Genomic DNA, 18,232 nt, shown 5'->3' on the forward strand with positions numbered 1-18,232 from the left:
TCCGATTTTGGTGCCTAAAACGCACTAAACGTAAGCCAAAAGTGGTTGTCCTCAGTGAGCTGCAGTACGCTTAACCAGTGGACTCGTGGCGTCACCCTGCAGAAACCACAGTACCTCCGCTATGTAGCCAACTGCAGCTCACAGTCACACGTGGGAATCCGCTTTACTACTAAATGAAGCGTCCAGAAGAGAATGAGGAGCAGACTTCTGTTGAAAAGAGATCTCCACGCACCGCGTACGGCAGCAAAACTTGGCTGATATGTTAACAGCAGCATATGCAACCCATGGACAATCTTATTTCACTGAGCCAGAGGGGTGGTTCAGGGCCCCTTTAATGAGACACTGGAAACACTCATTGCTCGAATATCTTCCTAGGGCAGGCTGAAAATAGGAGTTTTTAATGGAAGATTATGACGTGTGTCCAATTCATTCACTGTCCCCTAAGCTCCACTGAAACAGGTGCTGCAACTAAATGGGGTCGCTATTGCACCATAGGGGTCTGGCACGTACAAACTGACTGGTCAAGTTCAGATTATCCAGCAAAAGCCAAATTTAAGACCGAAATAACAAATGCTTGGGCCCATAGAAATGCACAGGTGCTGGCTGGAACCTTTGGTCGTTATCGAATTATTAAAAAAAAACAAGTTAACCGGAGTCAAATTAACAAAAGTCTACTGTATATGAACAATGTTAAAACTATGTTATATCTAGATCACTTGCTCACACAAGGTGGCCAGCATTAATTAGTTTTGTAATATTTGCATCATTTAATATAGCCATGGCACATATATGCAAACAAAGAAGTGTCCTTTTGCACATCTCGTGGAAGAAGTGAAGAGGAAAAATACAAGTCTGCACTGCTACTGCTTGGTACTGCAGAGCACATGCTTAACTAACTTTTCTGTCGACAAAGGTAGTTATAAGATGGTGTGTTATGGTGCATTAGGCATCTTCCAATGTTCCAGCCTGTCTGAAATTCTATACATCACAATGTAGAAGACACTTACATATGACTCCTGCGCCAATGGTTCCTCAATGTTAGCATCTGGAGATATGTGCTCAGCTTTGTCTGTCTGGTCTTCAGCGTCATCACAAGAGTCTGTTAAATCAGCATCGTGATGACTACTCCTTCGGTCATGGATCCCCCGCCTCGCCAAACACTCATCAGGTTGTTGGCTCGAACTCATCATTTACCTGGATGAAGGTGGAAAAAAAGAGTATTGTGTAGCCAACACAACTATAAATCTCATAATAAATGAAACATATGGAGGCCATTAGAAAAGCCACATCATCATCACCAGCCTTCTGAAGTTCAGGGCTCTCTGAGAGATTTATGACGTCTGTCCTGCATGAACTGAACTCGCAGATTTACTAATCCCATCCCACTATCTACTTCTTTTGCAGTGTTAACACTGATTCAGCGAGATCAATTCAACACTGATTCAGCAAAATGAACGACTCATCCAAAATGTGCTAGAATATGCTATGTTGTGGATCCCCTTTATATCCACTAGTTCAAAAAACTCAATAAGTTCTAATATAGCAAGCAGACAATTCTAAGTAGCACTAAGTACAAATTAATAAGCTAGCAACACCACAGATGTCAGAAAGGTAAAAAAAACTATCACTCCTGCACTTCGTCTGCCGAGACACCAGCTATGAATGCGTCTTACTCTGCACCCAACAATTGTTCGCCGAGTCTGCAGTCTGCGAAACACAGCAGTGCTTTCTTGAAAGCACAAGGCTTTGAAGTTTGGAACCTTGGAGTGGTGGCAGTGTGCTCAAAGGTCATGCATCTCAATGGGGAGTAAAGTCAGAGCGTGATGACGCTTACTGCAAAGGCCATAAAACTGAAAACTTTCTTTGGATAGTTTTCACTGTCAACCTGGCCTCGGGAGCGGGCAGCATTAGTGGAAAGGAGGAGGGACTCAAGTTGAGAAGGCAGTGCTAAGGTGCAGGAGTGCATTGAGCCTGGATTGCTGGCACAGGCTCCGACATCACCAATGGGAAATTCCTACGCAATTCCTCCACATACAGACCAATTGCTCCACATAAGGAGCAATGACAACATGCTAGCTGTGATGCAAACGCTGGTGCTGCTTGCTGCAGTGATGTCATGGATGCCGTTCCTGGCAGCTAAATGTAGGCTTGTTCAGTATTCAGCTGCATTCGTGGGTATAACAGAAAAAACACTCCTTCTCTGTTACCCTTGAGACCATAAACCAAAAGGAAATGACTAGGTCACGTGAGACATAACAGGCAATTGAAATGGTGGCACCCAAGCGAACTTCCATATCCAAGGAAGACAAAGGAAATAATACCATGCTGAAGCAGAATGTTATGGCTGTGCTGTCAAACAAAGAGCAGAAAGGGAGCACAGACTTCAACAAATGAAAGCCCACAAACAACATGACACCAGCATGACTACTAAGGAAAAGGATGAGAAGCTACGACTCACAATGACTTCTACGCAAGCTGCAGATAAAAAAACTTTATGAAACATTTCATAAGAATCCATTCAAGTTGCGTGCAGCACACATGACCTTTTACAGTCTCACATCCTTATGGTCACACAAGATATTTCTGACTTTGACAATGTTTTCTGGTGGTCTGTACGCATCTTTTTCTTTTTTTTTTAAATCACCTGTGTGCTTTTCTCCACAAGCCCACTGCATGTTATGACTGCAAGCTTCCTGGCATTTTGCTACCAAGTTTGCAGTGAATGGCACTGCTTCAACCATGTCCAAGGGTCCTCAAACAAACGCTTACTGCCTTTTCTTGGCTCTAATAACCCTTTCAGATGTCATTCACTATTTTTCGGAGGAAACATATTTTTTTTTTAGACCTCCTTACAAACCAAATGACAACACTGTTTAGAAAAAAAAAAAACTGGTTTATTTTTTACCAGTGTACACAATTGTGTACAAAGCGCCTCAATGCTTATGAAATCGGCATAGGAATTTCAGTTGTGAAATGTAAGGTGACTCCAGTTCTTGGTGAGGCATATAGGCAGCTGGTACTTCATGCAAAATATTTTCGACTGACCCTTGCATCTTTCACTTCTGCATCTGGATGGATCCACTTGTTCCCCAAGCTTCAGGCCAGTGCTCAATAGCATCATATTGAGAATCTACGCTGGGCCGCTGAACAAGTTCATTCTTGGAGAAATTCAGGCAGCAAGTCTTGAATTTCACGTGATGGTTTTCCATGCTTCTGTGCGCATCGCACAGATGTAATGCGCACCCCTGCAACCTGCAGTTGGAAGTGCATCATCTAGGAGCTTTCACCATCCTTCTGGATAATCTTTGATATGCTATAAAGAGCTTCCTTATTTCTTCAAGTGTGCTGACAATCAGGGATGTCTGCACGCTGTGTAGGTTTGCTCTGCAATGCATCCCAAAATCGACTCGGGCACGTACCTTTCAAAGTAGGTGTATGGACTACACGATTTGTCTGGCTGTCAGCAAAGCCACAGAACTCAGTATTCAACAGAGGAACATATTGCTCCCTCTTTCACTGGAAGTTCCTCTGAACATTGTCTATAAAAGGCATTTCTTGCAGTAACACATCCGGCTGCTTGTTCTCGTCATGTTTGCGGGCATAATGCTGGGAATAAAGTCTTTCCTGGCCAACCTTGTCTTTGTTGCTCTTATCAACATCTGATATGTTGCCAGGAGCAACCTCCTATAGAAGCCTTTCCGCTATATTTATTCATCCCATCATGAGACTTCTTGTGCGATATTGTGCAGAGCACATCCACGACATCTGAAAAACAAATTTAAAAATGTATTTATCCCATGAGGACCAGTGGGGGATCACTTTACGTCCATTATCACGCTTTGTACATGTTTGTGACCATGCACTAATTCCACTGCTGCCAGAGTACCGTTAAGATCATGATAAAATACTTCGTTGTATGTACAGCCCAAAGAATTTTGCACATTTTCCAAATTTATAAATAAGCACATAAGAGAAAAGCAGAAAAAAAACAGTGGTTTGCACTTACCTGCTGATGCTGCTACAGGTGCAACCACACTGCTTGTTTTATCGCATAATTGTTGCTTCTTGTGTCACATGGCACTGAAAACGTGCACATTGCCAGAGTGGAAGCACAAGATTCGGCAGGAGTAGACAAAAACGTCTAGTATTAACAAAATATGCCACAATAAATGCATTTGTAGAACGCACACAATTGTGTACATAGCGTTGCAAAGGGTTAAGGTATCCTTATCTCTGTCTGTCAAAGATCTGCCAGGAGCAAAAGCTCTCTATCCACCTAAGGATCTCATAATCAATAAATATTGACTGAGGGGTTCAATGCCCCAAAGCAACATTAAGGGATGCTGTAGTGGAGGGCTACACATTAATATTGGCTGCCTGGGGTTCTTGAGCGTGCACCTAAATCAAAGTACAAGAGCACTTTCGCATGTCGCAATGAACACACTGTGGTATTTTTCAATTGAATATTTTAAATGTTCAATTTGAAGACTTATTCTACCTGGTACATTTCGCTGGCCCGTCTCGCGGATCACAGCGCTTCTACTTTCATCCCATGTGCCACGCTTTATGAAGCATCAGATCGCCTTTGATGCACTGTCTTTCTTTTTTTCTCGATTCCAAACCATGCGCAGCAAAATAAATTGCGGCTGCGCGGCTTACGCATTTATTCATTTTTTTTTTTTCTACAGGACATCTAGCAACGACATTTGCATGACGGAAAGCAAGTAACAGGATAACCGCAAACGTATAAATTGAGAAATTACACTTCTTAGCACACAACTGTGTAAATGCCAGTCAAACATCCCGCGCCCCGTGTCATAAGCGACTTAAAGCGCCCAAAACCTTCACATCGATGTCATCGACGAGCGATTAACCCGGACACACACTTTCCCACGGTTAATTTACACGAAGGCACATAAACACGGCGGTGTTCGAGAACGCCCCCCTTCATTCAAAGCAAGAACTTTTCGAGAATTGGTAAAAGGGGTCTTACGAAACATGCAAAATGCGACGCCAGCCACGGCGAATTACTTTTGAGCATGCTTAGACGGTTCGTGTTTTGACGAAGGTGAGCTTTAGGGACACGACGTACTTTGATCAAACGGCCGCAGAAACAGACCAAACGCCAGTAGCATTTGCTACGATCCGTTGAAACATATCCCTCGGAAACGTTGACATAACAAAAAATATATTTACTACGCTTTTCAAAGGAGTAGCATTGTTGGAAGAATTACGTCAACATAGCAGATGAAGGAAACAACGAAATGAAACAAACCTGTGCGCTTTAAATATAGACGCCCTCGTTTCAACACCGTATCAGTAACGGAACCTCTTCAGTACCAATGGCTTCAATTGTATTGGTTTGGATTGCGTTGACACCATTACGGTTCATTGTGATCACAAATTTTGTATTAATTTTGAGCACATTAGTATAGCTTAAAAATATAAATATAATTAAAACAATCTAAGACAGAAATATAATGTTTATAAATAATTAAATGTGATTAATTACGTTGTGAACAAGCGTTTTGTAAACGAATGGCACGGTTACAGCCACCCATCATCATCGACATTAGAGAAACAACGAGGTGTTATGCGCTAAGCTTCACGTGTTCTGCGAGCCATCAGCGTGTTTGCTGTCCGATCCTGGTTAGGCCCGTACTCTGCGCGATGAAAGCGAAAAAAGGCTCGTTTAGTATATCAACAGCGCCGCCGAAATTATCCGGTGTAACGAAGATGCCGAAGCAAAAACGCACTGCCTCTGGTTTATCTCCAGCGAAGACGAGTGAACCAGGAGACGTCAAAGGCAAGTACGCAAAAGCAAACAGCCGGAAAATATTTCCACCTACGGCTGGAAAGCCTGGTAAACTTGGTCGAGCTAAGCGCAAGAAGTCAGCTACAAGTGAAGCGCTGATGAAAGTTGCTAATGAAGAGAAGGCGACCGAGCAGCAAGCGCCTCGTCCGCAGAAGCGTGGCGCAGAAGGCAACAACGATGATGCATCTGAGCCGAAGAAAATTAAGCTGGTTGAAATGAAAAAGAAGCAGAGAAAACAAGAACGAAAAAAGCACGAGAGCAAGTTCTACGAGATCTCCAAAGCAGCAAAACGAATCTGGGAAGACCTGCGGCTCAAGTCCTGCACAGCGGTAAGGCGCGAGGAGTTGCTAGCCCAGCTGACCAAGGTAGTCAAAGGCAACATAAAGCAGCTGATCTTCGCGCATGACACGTCCAGAGTGATTGAATGCATGGAGCACTTGGGTACTGCTGTTCACCGCAATATGATCTTTGAAGAAGTGAAAGACATTATCGTCCCCATGACTAAATCCAAATACGCCAAATTCATGGTGAGGCAGATTCTTCGGAACGGCACAGCTGAACAGAAGCAGCACGTTATCAAGGCGTTCAGCACACAAGTCGTGAGCCTACTGCACCACGTAGACGCCGCAGCCATCCTAGAGGTCATCTACAACGAGCATGCCAATGCCTTCCAGCGTTCTTTGTTGTTGCAGGAGTTCTACAGTCGCGATCTCGCACTATTTAAGAAGGACAGGGTGATCACTTTCGCAGATGCTCTGGCCGAATCCACAGATCCCGCCAAAATGATTGAAAATCTGAAGGAGACGCTGATGAAAATCATTGACAAGCCAGTCGTTCGCCACAGTATCATACACCATGTCATGCTTGAATTTTTCAAAAGTGCCGATGCTAATTCTAAATCTGAAATGATTCGAGCACTTGCAGGGTCGCTTGTAGAAATGGTGCACACGAAAGATGGAGCACGTGTTGCCATGCAGTGCATCTGGCACGGAACAGCAAAAGACCGTAAGACGGTAATCAAATCATTCAAGACATATGTTGCCAAAATAGCACGAGAAGAGTACGGTCACATGGTATTGCTGTCCATCTTTGACTGTGTGGATGATACAAAGCTTGTTGAAGGAGTTGTTATTGCAGAGTTGTTGAAAGAGCCTGTTGAATTATTGATGGATCCACATGGGCAGAGAGTATTGGCATATCTCGTTGCTCCGAGGGACGCCCGCATATTTCACCCCCAAGTTGTCGACATTCTTAAGGAGGGTGACATTAGTAGCACCAGCAAAAAAGACCCAAAGGTAAGACCAGCAACTGTTGCCGATTTTAATTGTCTGCATGCTTGTTGAAAGATTCAGCACAGAGGACATATCTCATTTGGTAGGGTACCTCTTGTGATGAGAGTTGAAAGCATGACTGCCAGCTCTCCAGCTACCCGCAATCATCTTGCATTGTTGGGCTGTGCCCCTGCTGCGATTTGTCGTGTGTGCAGAGAGCAGCCGCATTTTGGTGCAGCCAGCATACAGGCAATGCAGTCATTCCATTAAGTCTCAGTGAGGGAGTACGCCAATGATGGAAGTAGTGACAAATGGCTTGGTTGGCCCGAATGCATGGAAGAAAAAAAACTATATACAGTGCAAGCTCTTTATTAGCAGTTTCACTGCAATATAGGGTGCGTTTATGGTGGCTTCTACCTACCACAGCATTGTTCATCTTTTCCCTGCCACAGGAAATGACAGAAAATGTACATTTTCCAGAGATAATAGCCAAAAGTGTGGCCTCATAATGACTATACTCATCATCGGCTCTGTTCGTACAAATTAGTGTCAGCTATACTCGTCAGTGGTAGAGAAAGGGTTGACCAGTGGAAAAGGTTTCAACAAAGTGCCGCCAGTGAATGAAGGCATGCAATCACTTGTGCTCTGAAAGACGTCCATGCTCTTTGTAAAGACAGCATGTGTGGACTGCTGATAAAGATGTGATGCATGGCTTGTAGCACATGGCAGAAAATGTGAAAATTTAGCTGCTCGGAAGCTTGGTGCTAGAATTGATGTGGCAACGAAAATATTTTGCATCCATGGGCCCATTTGCATTCAGCACAAGTATGGGGAGTAAGGTGAACTGGAGCTAATGTGGAGAGGCCGTCTGGTCAGAAAGCCAAGCACGCTTGTTAAATTCACCTCAACACTTCCATGCACAGCCACAATACAGATCAAGGACAAGCGTTGGTGGTTTTTCAGCTGCATCATATCTTTCATGTGCACATACCTTGAGCAGATTCTTGATCACTCATTTTTCTTGGTGCCATTTTCATTGTGCATTGATTGGCTAAACCAGTGAAAGTTGTCGTGATGGAAAAATTTGGGATACTTCCTATGAGCATTATTTTTGCAATACATAGCTAATATGTGCATTGACGTGAAGAATGCCTGTCATTCCAGTCACGTATTGCGCTGGACATTTTGACATGCCAGTGTGAAAATGTCAGCTAGAGGCATCAATCAAGAATTGGGTAACCTCCCTCCTAGCCCATAAGTGAATATGTCTGCTTATTTTGGAGACTTGCTATTGGAAAAATGAAGTCTTATCATATACAAAATTTGAACTTTATCAATATTCATATTCTTGCATGCAGATTCCTGGGAATGCAAATTTGTTAAATTAGTGAGAAAGACAAATTTTTTGTGTGCTTGTCTCATTGTGTTACTCATGCCCTTATGCACACACCTCCTTTTTGTCATTCTAGGTGCGCAAGCAAGAACTTCGCAAAATGCCTGCAAGTGTGCTTGGGCAGATGATTGCCGACAATGCTGAGGAACTCTTAACTTGTGGTGGCCCTACTTCAATAGCCCTTCATGTTATTCTGACCAGCCTTAGCACAAGTGAAGCAGCCGTTGCGTTCAAAACGATAGCCAAGCTTCTTAATGCATCACCCTACAAGATTGGCAAAGAGCAAGAAAGCTCGCACCTTTTTGACCAGGGCTCTGCACGTTTCTTTCTGAAGAAGATGGCTACCCATGACAAAGACATCGGTGACGAAGGGCAAGATTCTTTTTGTGGTGTAATTGCTGATGAAGTGTCTGAGGAAACTATGTCAACATGGATTGGATGTAACTTTGGAGCGTTCTTTCTTGTGCAGCTCTTGGAGACGGGCATCACCAAAGGAATTGAACGTGTTAAATCTGCACTAGAAGGAAAGCACAATATCCTTAAAAAGTGTGATTCTAAAGGTGCTGTGATTCTTAGAAAGAAACTGCAAGACTTGTAATATGGGCATACATTGAAAGAATAAAGGTGTTCTTTTGTACTTGTGCTTTTAGCATGGTGACGTAGCATAGGATACATGTGATGCAGTATGTGGTTTCCATGACATAGCTGGATGAACTCGGGATCAATGGCCTGAGTTCCGACTCTGCAGGCATGGCTCTTTGTGTGAGCAAAACTGCTGTCATAAGAGCGGTTTTGATGATAAATTATTAAGAATTTTGAATTTTCTAGTGAAGTTGGCATTTTGTAGAAAAGTGGCATTGGAAAAACATGATAGCCTTTTTGTCATTTTAGTGACTTATGCAATTGCATCTCATTTGAGGTGTGTATTGGAAGGCTTCAACTGTTGTAGTGCTGTGGGATAAGAAGGAAATGCAGCAGTTAGCACTTAGACATTCATACACATGGTTCCTCAGTTTGTGCTTGTTTTATTCACATCTACATTGTTCTACTGGCATGTGGAGTTCGTGTTAAGAAGTCTCTTATCATCCACCATGCTGGTTTTTCTTTTTGTGAATCAGTAACAATATAAAAACATTTCTTCTGTAATGCACTGAAACATTGTCTCCTGCCTTTATGCAGGAGACAATATCAAACAGTAGGTGCATTCTGTGTAACAATGATTGTTTGAATGTGCAGTTTATTCTCCCCAAAAATATAGGAGCAATTTGTGCTTTGCTGATTCTGAGGTAAAAAGTAAAATGACAACAAATGATGCTATGAGCACTTCCATTAGTTTCAAAGCATGGGGCTCTAGTTCTTCCAGATGCACCCTCATTGTGTGTCTTGCTGCAGTGCATTAGCTTTTGCGGTCAGTGCTTTGCACTATGGGCAAAATTGTAATGTTTCTTCATTCTACTGCTGTGCTTGTGCTTATGCTCTTTACTACATTGATATCTCTGGCTTAGAAAGCATAGTATGTTTTCCAAGCCAAAATACTCAATGTAATAAACATTGCTCTTGGAATTGCTACAATTTTGTTATTGTTTCTGACGGAGTTCTAAATGAACAAGCCGCACATGCTTTTCTTTTAAAAAAAACATGGCAGAACCCATCTCACGTTGACTGTCGACGGTAGTGCGTTAGCATCGAATCAATATAGCAACACAGTATATTGCCGCCGCCAAAACAAGTTATGTATGAGGTGTGTACTATCATGAGCAATATGAGCGGGAGGACAGGAGTGCATATCAGATAGCCTCGGATGGATGGACGCTGTGAAGTGTCCCCTTTGAAGTGGGGGTGGTGGGTTGTGCCACCAAGCTCTTGTTCTTATTTTGCCTAATCTACGTATCTTCTTGAAAAGGAAAAACACACACACAGAAAGAATTCTCAGCATCAAACTTTCTGAACCACTACTGGGAACTTTGTTTTTGTGCGCCTCCATTGTTTGTGGTGTTTCTACTTTTCTGCCACTCGACCTACAATTGCCTCTTGCTAGTCTCTATCGCAGACATGTATACTTTCTCCCTGCTATTCCTGAAACCAAGGGCCTCAAGGAGGTCAGTGGAGCTTAAAGCAACAATGCCTCAAAACCTTCTGTGGGCAATACGCGGCGGTTGCCATCTGAAACAAAGTTGAAAGGGGGGTGCTGTTCTAATGACTTCGCACTTCCACCATGCATCTGTATATATACAAAGTGTGGAACTTCACATCACCAGCGTACATTGATAACACTTGGATGTTGCGGTTACTGGTAACTTTGTGCACCTTTAACTTTGGTAAGTAGCACTGTTTTAATACGCTAGTATTCTAGGGCTACTGCCCTCGGAAATCTGTCCCTCTGTCTAGCACGTGGCATGATGCGCTCCATAGGTATACGTGAATTCTAGGGTGGTATATGTGAGAATGCGTTACGACTACTGAAGTTAATGATTATGACTGTATATTCAATACTGATGAGGTAGTTAGAGTAGGTAAGGTTAAATAGGATTAATTACAATGTTATTAAGTCTTAATACAACTCATTCATGATAATAAAGGGTAAGGGAAAGTAATGCTGATTAGCATAATCAAAATTAAGGGTCTATTAACGGCACACAAGATTAAGTAAGGAAATGGTTAAGCCTAATTTTGATTAACATCAATGTGACTTTGGTTAGTCAGAATTAATTCAGGGTAATTAGCATGACATGATTACATATGCCCAATCAATACTAAGGGTAATAAAAATTAATACATTACTTAACTCTAATTCTGGTCATTTATGATTACATTAATTTTGCCCAATAAGATTAATTCTGACTAATTACGTTCACCAATTGGTTATTTGCAACAGGTCATTGGGGGCAATACTTGGAGCGGGCAACACTTGCAGCACACAGTGTCATCCTCAACACACTGAACCGCAGTGTGCGAAACTTGGCCACTCAATAAATCATTTGTTGCATGAGTGCAAAATGAGCGACTAGAAATTGGGCATTATCTGAGAAGTCCCACTAGGGAATTCTTTTGCTCCGATTTTTCCTATATCATAAATATTGTAAAGCAGAAAAAAATTGCTCAAGAAGGGTGAGTCGAAAACAAATTTATTGGTGCTTGCCAAATGTAAAAAAAATATATAAGATCACTTGAAATGAGGCAGCAGCATCATCCCAACATGTGGTTGTTTTCCTTTGTGCATTGGGTGGCCTAATAATGCATCGCAAAACTGCTGGCTTGAATGACGGTCTCCATTCTCTGAGGCAGAGACGTGTAAAGAGCCTCGAAGAAGGCGGTGTCACGCTGAAGGAACTGCCACTCTTCTTCTATTGCTTGCCACAGTTGGTCTGAGGTTGCCAAGTCCACGGACAACTTCCAAAGGTTCACTTTTGTATGGCCCCAAACATGCTTTATAATGTTCATATCAGCGCCTTTCACGCACCATTGAAGTTTCATTACGCCTCGCCCATCCAAAAGGTCTCCCACGGCAGAACAAGTCCTGTTGGAGAAAATAATACCTATCTGGATGCAATCCATTCAGCATGTAGGGAATCATCTGGTGCTCGAGCAATGTGCAATACGCAGCACAGGTAAACCTCCCACAATTCTTATCAGTGGACCTAGGCTGTCGTGTGAAATCGTCTCCCACACGTTCACAGACGTGTGCCCACTGCGAACTAGAGCGTGTGCTTTCTCTCTGCCACACTCTCTTTTGTTCGTCCCAGCGGCTCAAAAATGTACACTCGTCTGAGAAAGGCACATACTTCCACTCCTCCTCACTCCAGCTGTGGTGTTCAGTAGCAATCCTCAAGCGAACTGCTTTGTTGACTGCTGTGAGAAGAGATTTCTGAGTGGCAATGCGACTCGACAATCCTGCTTCCCTGAACTTTCGCTGTACCTTGCCATCACTGATGTTGTCCAGGCCAAAAGCACTTCGCACGTCCTTTGCACTTTAAAATGACTTCTCATTCACTGCAGCGACAATGCAAAGGTCTTGGTCATTTGAAGTTGATCGATGTCATCTTTGGTGTAGTGCATCATTTATGTGCCCTTCATCTCGGTAAGCCTGGACAATTCTGTTGACGGTCATCAAAGGACAGCTTGTCACGAGAGCAATATTGCACTGCGTATAACCCCTTTCATGCATTTCTGTGATATATTCATACTGTTTAAGAGGCATTCGAGACATTGTTAGGCTACAGAATCAGAATTGACTGTTGTGCGTTGGTTGCTGTAGTGTTCTTCTGAACGAACTTAGCGTATCACAGATGGACAAAACAAATTCACACAGCCGACACTTTATCCATCATACTTTTCATTTTTATTCTTTTCGTTCGTTGTCATTGGTTCGAGCATCACTGCACCACTGCTAAAGGTGCCACTCACGACTCGCCACGTCGAGTGAAGGAATCGCTTCAAAATACGAGCCAAGATCTAAATGTCCTGTCAAATGGTTGCACAAAGAACAAAAAATGAAGTATCAAAAAAAAGAACAACCCTTCACCTACCGGAAAATGTGGGTAAGCGAAGCTTGTCCTGCGTGCACCCAACTTTCATCACAGTTAAGTAACTCACAGGTAACGGTGCCAGATCGCTTCGGCCTCCTGCTCCCTCAGCTCGGGGGGATCTTATTCTCGTTGCTGTTGGATTGCCTGGGCTCAGGCAGCTCTAACGGCTGTATCGGCGCACCGACGGCAAGCTCTTTCACGGGTGAGTCCTCGCTGCCGCTTGTCGAAGGCTGTCCGTTCCTCGGGGGAACGCATAACGCTTGGTCATCCCATCTGTTTTCCAAGATTGAACTGAACAGAAACGAAGCCGGCGCCGCGCGCACGGAACCCTTTCCAGCCCTTTCCCTTCCCGGCGGAAGCGAAATGGCTTCGATTGGTTGCATGCATGGCGTGAGCGCGTGCCTATGCAGCTGGAATCCTTGCTAATTAATGACTCGTGCTTCGGTGCCGGTGCAGCTGTCAACTCATCAAACCGCCCTTTCCCGCAGCTGCTGTGCTCTGGGAGCAACTGGGCTTTTTTTTTTCCTGACCATGACAGCGCCACTTGTGAGCCAATACAAGCTTCGCTTGAAAAAATGTGACTCGTAAATTACTGCGACATATAACCATCTTATTGGCTTGCTGCGGCCAGTGAAGTACCGTAAACTGCCATTTTCAACAAACGCATGTGCGGTGGAAGATCCAACAGTTAATGGAAGAGCTCCCCCTCTCCCCTTTGTTTTCGGCAGTGCCATTGAAGTATTGCTATAACTCGGTTTTGAGGCTATTTGCCATGCATTGGTGTGTTCCTGCTCATATTGCTCACAATAGTACTCTAGCGGGACCACTCTTTCATGCTTCCATAAGAACACTTGGTGCCATCTAGAGCAGCCACCACGAACCCTGTGCGTGGCCTCCGAAATGCATGGCGTGCTGGTGTATGCGAATGCTCTAAGTGTATGTGAATATTTGAAACTTTTTAATAACAAATTGAATGGTTTCCTATTCAATGCGGTCTTCAAATCAAATAGTCATTATTCGTAAATGCAAGTAATTTTCGAGAACTTTTAGAATAATTTAGAACGTCAACTGCACCCAAATAAACATAAAATTGGAGCAAAGGTACGGTAAATTTTTGCCCCCCGTGGGCATAGAATAGATTAGTGGAGCAGGTTATGCCACTTAGGTGGCCATACTTTATAGGCTGTACAGCGATCATTCGCAATTTCTGAAGAGCCTTGTGCATGCGAAGAAACTACTTACTTGCTTCTAATGTTTCATTTGTGCTTTTAATAAACAATACTTCATAACATAATATATAGTGACAGAAACTTGCTACTTCTAGGAATACTGAAGGTAGGCTAAAACTGCGCGAGAAACGAGGACAGCAAAAGAAACACGCAACACACCACGAGCGCAGTGTTTCTTTCGCTGTCCTCGTTTTTCGCGTAGTTTTAACCTACATTCAAGTATAAACCAACTAGCCCTCAAGAACGTCCCACTGAAGGAATACTGAGTTCTGAACATTGTTTGATATTAACTGTGCTAACAGCTGTTAATTATCTGATAACTATTATATTCGATTTGCTTCTGACACTATTCAATTCAGTCTGAAGAATCACCATTCGCACACCCCTAGAATGCTGAGAAATAGACTGAACATCATCAGGCTCCTCTCTCGCGCTTGTTTTGGGACACGCTGTGCCATCTAGTGTTACTGCCGAGAATTCTGCGCGTGGTTCAGAGAAGGGAAGCATGGCGTGCTGGTGCCTATGAATGCTGAGAACTGTTCCCTATCGTTCCGCACACTCAGTGGCACATAGGAACTCAGTGGCCCAAATTAGCGAGGGGTTCATTGAAAAGTGGCACATACTTAGTGTATTCATGGCTAAGCTCGCTAAAACGTTGGCGTGAAAGGCATTATAACTGAAAAGTGGCACATAGCCAGCACATTTGTGGTGCCACCTGCTAATGCGTTGGTTTGCTGTCCTTGAGGAACCCTTGTGACATGGGCTAGTTTTTGCTCAGCATCTGATTAAGTCAAGGGATCTTTTTCATCAATGTAGAGCGGCACATTCCCAGTGGCACATACCTAGTTACCGAAGTTGGTGTCAAAGACATTCATTGAAGAGCGACACATACCTACAGCTGGCACATGCCCAGTGACCAAAGTTGGCATCAGAGAGGTTCATTGGAGAGCAGCACAGACTGAGTACTCTAAGTTGGGGTCAAGGGGTTTCTTCGAACAGCAGTACCTACCCAGTCCCGTGTCTACAGTGACCCATGTCGGCGTGAAAGAGGTTCATTGAAGAGTGGCACATATGTACACATTGCCACATACTCAGTGACCCAAGTTACCTGCCGTGGTTGGTTAGTGGCTATGCTGTTGGGCTGCTAAGCGCGAGGTAGCGGGATCGAATCCTGGCCATGGCAGCTGCTTTTAGGTGGGGGTGAAATGCAAAAACACTCGTGTACTAAAGTAGATTTAGGCACATGTTAAAGAACCCCAGGTGGTCTAAATCTCCGAAGTCCCCCACTAGGGCATGCCTCATAATCAGATCGTGGTTTGGGCACGTAAAACCACATAATTTAATCTTTTTCCGTGACCGAAGTTGGTTCAGTAGTTGGTTTCGAACCTGTTACCTCAGCACAGCAGCCCGATGTGCTACCCATTCTACCATTGACCACCCAGTGACCCAGGTAGACGGGAAAACAGTTAGATACAAACATGTATACATAGATACATAGATAGAAAGATAACCCCCGGAAAGTGGCGAGAAGTATCCAAGGAATGCTAATGACCTAGAAGACCTTGTGAGTGTTGTAGGAAACTTCTAGTGAAACTTGTGGAGTGTTCAGCTTTGGATTTAGTGGCAGGAATTGCCACCATCCTCAAGATCAGCAGTGATGGCTCAAATCACCACATTATACTTCAAAATATTGACATTGGCCACACTACTAAACAACTTTCAAGGGTTCAAAAGCAAGTGCAGAGGGTATAAGTAATATTGATATACTAGTTAAGTAATAATTGCTAAAAAAACATTTTATGCATATTATTAAGTTGACATTTATGTTTTGGCCATCAAATTTCATTCACTGGTTTCTAGAACAGTTCTAGTGGATAGCATCTTTTCAGGAAGCATTTGTGAACAAATTCCTGCTGAAAATTTGAGCAATAATTACAGTACCTAAAGAACTGGTGCATGTGATGGAGGTGGCATTGAGGGCAATGCTATGTCGTAGGCTGCAGCTTGTGCTAGTAGCTGCCATCCAATAGCACCCTGTGCACTTTCCACACATGTGGTCACAGAGGTGCAGTGGTGCATTCCATCCTAAAGTCACTAGAGATGTCTTAAAATAACTAAATTAGTGTCATTACCGCCTCTTTGCATTATCCTTCTCTCTGAACGACACCAGCAGCACCTTCTAGGGTACCTACAAGGAGATTCCACCTGCGAGTGTTCTCCATTATATGAGCACGAAGCTGGGTACACGTGACCAAATGGTCCGTTTTTTTCCCCCGCTCTGCAAATCTTCGCATTTCACCCAAGCCTGGTCCTTTATTGTCACTTGTCTTTGATCACTGAGCACTGCTTTCACACTCTCTACCCTATTCCGTCAAATGCCTAACATGCTCTGCTTCTGGGGAGAAGGTCACATGCATCAAGCTTGCCTAGCTATGCAATAATCTGCAAGTACAAATGATGTCTGAACATTCAACATGGTGCTTACTGTCACGTAATTGCAGCCATTAACTAAATATGTGCTGGAGAGGCAGTGGTTGGGTTTCTTTAGTTTATTATAGGAAATTTATTCTCTCCTTTGCTTGACATTTTTTGCCACTCACTGGTGATATTTGCACATGAAGGGACACATGCACGTGATTGATTCTTTGTTAGGTGATGTTTCTCTTGTCACAAAAGCTCCAGATACTTCCATGAAATGCACGTGGACTTCATTAAATTGAAAGTGCAAAATGAAATTATGTCACTATATTGCAGAAAAAAATATTGCTTTCATTGGAACTAAGATTGAGAAATAAAAAGGGTTTGTTATGTCAAAAATTTTATTAAATCAACATTCGTCATATTTAGACTTAAACATACATATACGCACATTTTGGATCCAGTGCTGTGACACAGGATCTTAGCAAAAGCCTTTTATAGTTTATTAATGTGATTAGCATACTTAGGGAATTTTATGCACTTTCAGGGCACTATAGTATCTGTCTGCCTGTGGGTAACCATTTTCCCGGCAATTGGGTTCACTGGGTAATCCATGGTCTAATGGTACAGCATCGGGCTGCTGTGCTGAGGGGACAGGGTTGAAAACCAACTGTCGGACCTACTTTGGTCACTGGGCATGTGTTGCGCTTCAATGAACCTCTTTCTCGCCAACTTGGCTCACTGGCTATGTGCCACGCTTCAATGTAAAGAAAAAAAGTTCCACAGCTTGTTACACTCCTGTAACACAAGAAGGCAAAAGCCTGCTGCACACATGGTGGGGCATTAAGGTATACGATTAGAGGAGTCAAACTTTTTCCTAGGCACAACCAGCCGCAATGTGAAGTAAATGTATGGCGCTGTAAGCCGACCTCCTCAAAGACACATGTGAGCACCTAATGTACTACCTAAAGGGTCTTTCATTCTTTCTCTCGTTCTCTCTTTCTTCCCTTTTTCTTTCTTTCATTCCTTCATTCATATTCAGCCATTGCATCTTTGCTTGCTTACAGGGGTATGTGCCATTCCTGATGGTATTTTTTAATTGAACCCACATCATAAATATTCCTACGCATGTTGAGATAACCTTTCCTGAATATATATTGATTGATGTGTAGTTTTTATTGGTGCAAGGGCCAGGTCCCAGATAGCCAGACACATCTATTAGATGTGCATAATATGGTACACTTTGGACATTCAGTATGTCCATTAGATATCCAGATTTATCCAGAAAACTTTGTATGGATGATTGTTGTAGGGAAGTTCACTGCGAACACTGTGAAGTAGCAAACAAATACCATGTGGTGGTCAAGTTCATTGGAAGTGGGCTTGACTATTAAAAAAGACTTGTTAGATGCATAATGTATAGCCTTATATATTTGCTGCATAAATAAAGCCACTTACTGTGACCTCACAAAGCCATACAAATTCTAATGCATGGACTTGAATTATGCTTCACTATGCAATCAGTTGAGTTAAAAAAGAATATGCTAGCAGAGCTAATGATGGTGAAATGAGTGATGTCA

The 18,232-nt window shown here is 43.1% G+C and overlaps 2 protein-coding genes across 6 annotated transcripts in view; one reads left to right on the forward strand and one right to left on the reverse strand.

The window, feature by feature from the left end:
• The window catches only part of LOC126547264 (torsin-1A-interacting protein 1-like), a 29,511-nt gene extending 24,144 nt beyond the window's left edge, over positions 1-5,367 (reverse strand). Inside the window, exons 1-5 of one of the 5 annotated variants that reach the window (XM_055062859.1) lie at positions 5,276-5,367; positions 4,007-4,080; positions 3,420-3,765; positions 3,046-3,252; positions 1,008-1,194 (exon numbers count right to left, since the gene is read on the reverse strand). In XM_055062859.1, the coding sequence (XP_054918834.1) occupies positions 1,008-1,190 (183 nt within the window). In that variant the 5' untranslated portion in view covers positions 1,191-1,194; positions 3,046-3,252; positions 3,420-3,765; positions 4,007-4,080; positions 5,276-5,367. Of the gene's footprint in view, positions 1-1,007; positions 1,195-2,458; positions 2,476-3,045; positions 3,766-4,006; positions 4,081-5,275 lie in introns of all 5 variants that reach the window. The other 4 variants (XM_055062858.1, XM_055062857.1, XM_050195228.2 and 1 more) reach the window with 4 other exon arrangements.
• A 203-nt stretch (positions 5,368-5,570) lies between these two features.
• Positions 5,571-9,116, forward strand: peng (Pumilio and CPL domain-containing protein penguin). Its single transcript, XM_050195194.3, has 2 exons — positions 5,571-7,110; positions 8,556-9,116. The coding sequence occupies exons 1-2, from the start codon at positions 5,671-5,673 to the stop codon at positions 9,075-9,077; spliced, it is 1,962 nt and encodes a 653-aa protein (XP_050051151.1). The 5' UTR covers positions 5,571-5,670; the 3' UTR covers positions 9,078-9,116.
• The last annotated feature ends 9,116 nt before the right edge of the window (positions 9,117-18,232 follow it).

Source organism: Dermacentor andersoni, chromosome 1 (assembly GCF_023375885.2).
Source record: "Dermacentor andersoni chromosome 1, qqDerAnde1_hic_scaffold, whole genome shotgun sequence".
Taxonomy (NCBI): Eukaryota; Metazoa; Arthropoda; class Arachnida; order Ixodida; family Ixodidae; genus Dermacentor; species Dermacentor andersoni.

Coding starts and splice junctions, on each gene's coding strand:
- peng (XM_050195194.3), top strand. CDS start 5,671: ATGAAAGCGAAAAAAGGCTCGTTTAGTATATCAACAGCGCCGCCGAAA. Junction 7,111..8,555: donor CCAGCAAAAAAGACCCAAAG/GTAAGACCAGCA, acceptor TTGTCATTCTAG/GTGCGCAAGCAAGAACTTCG.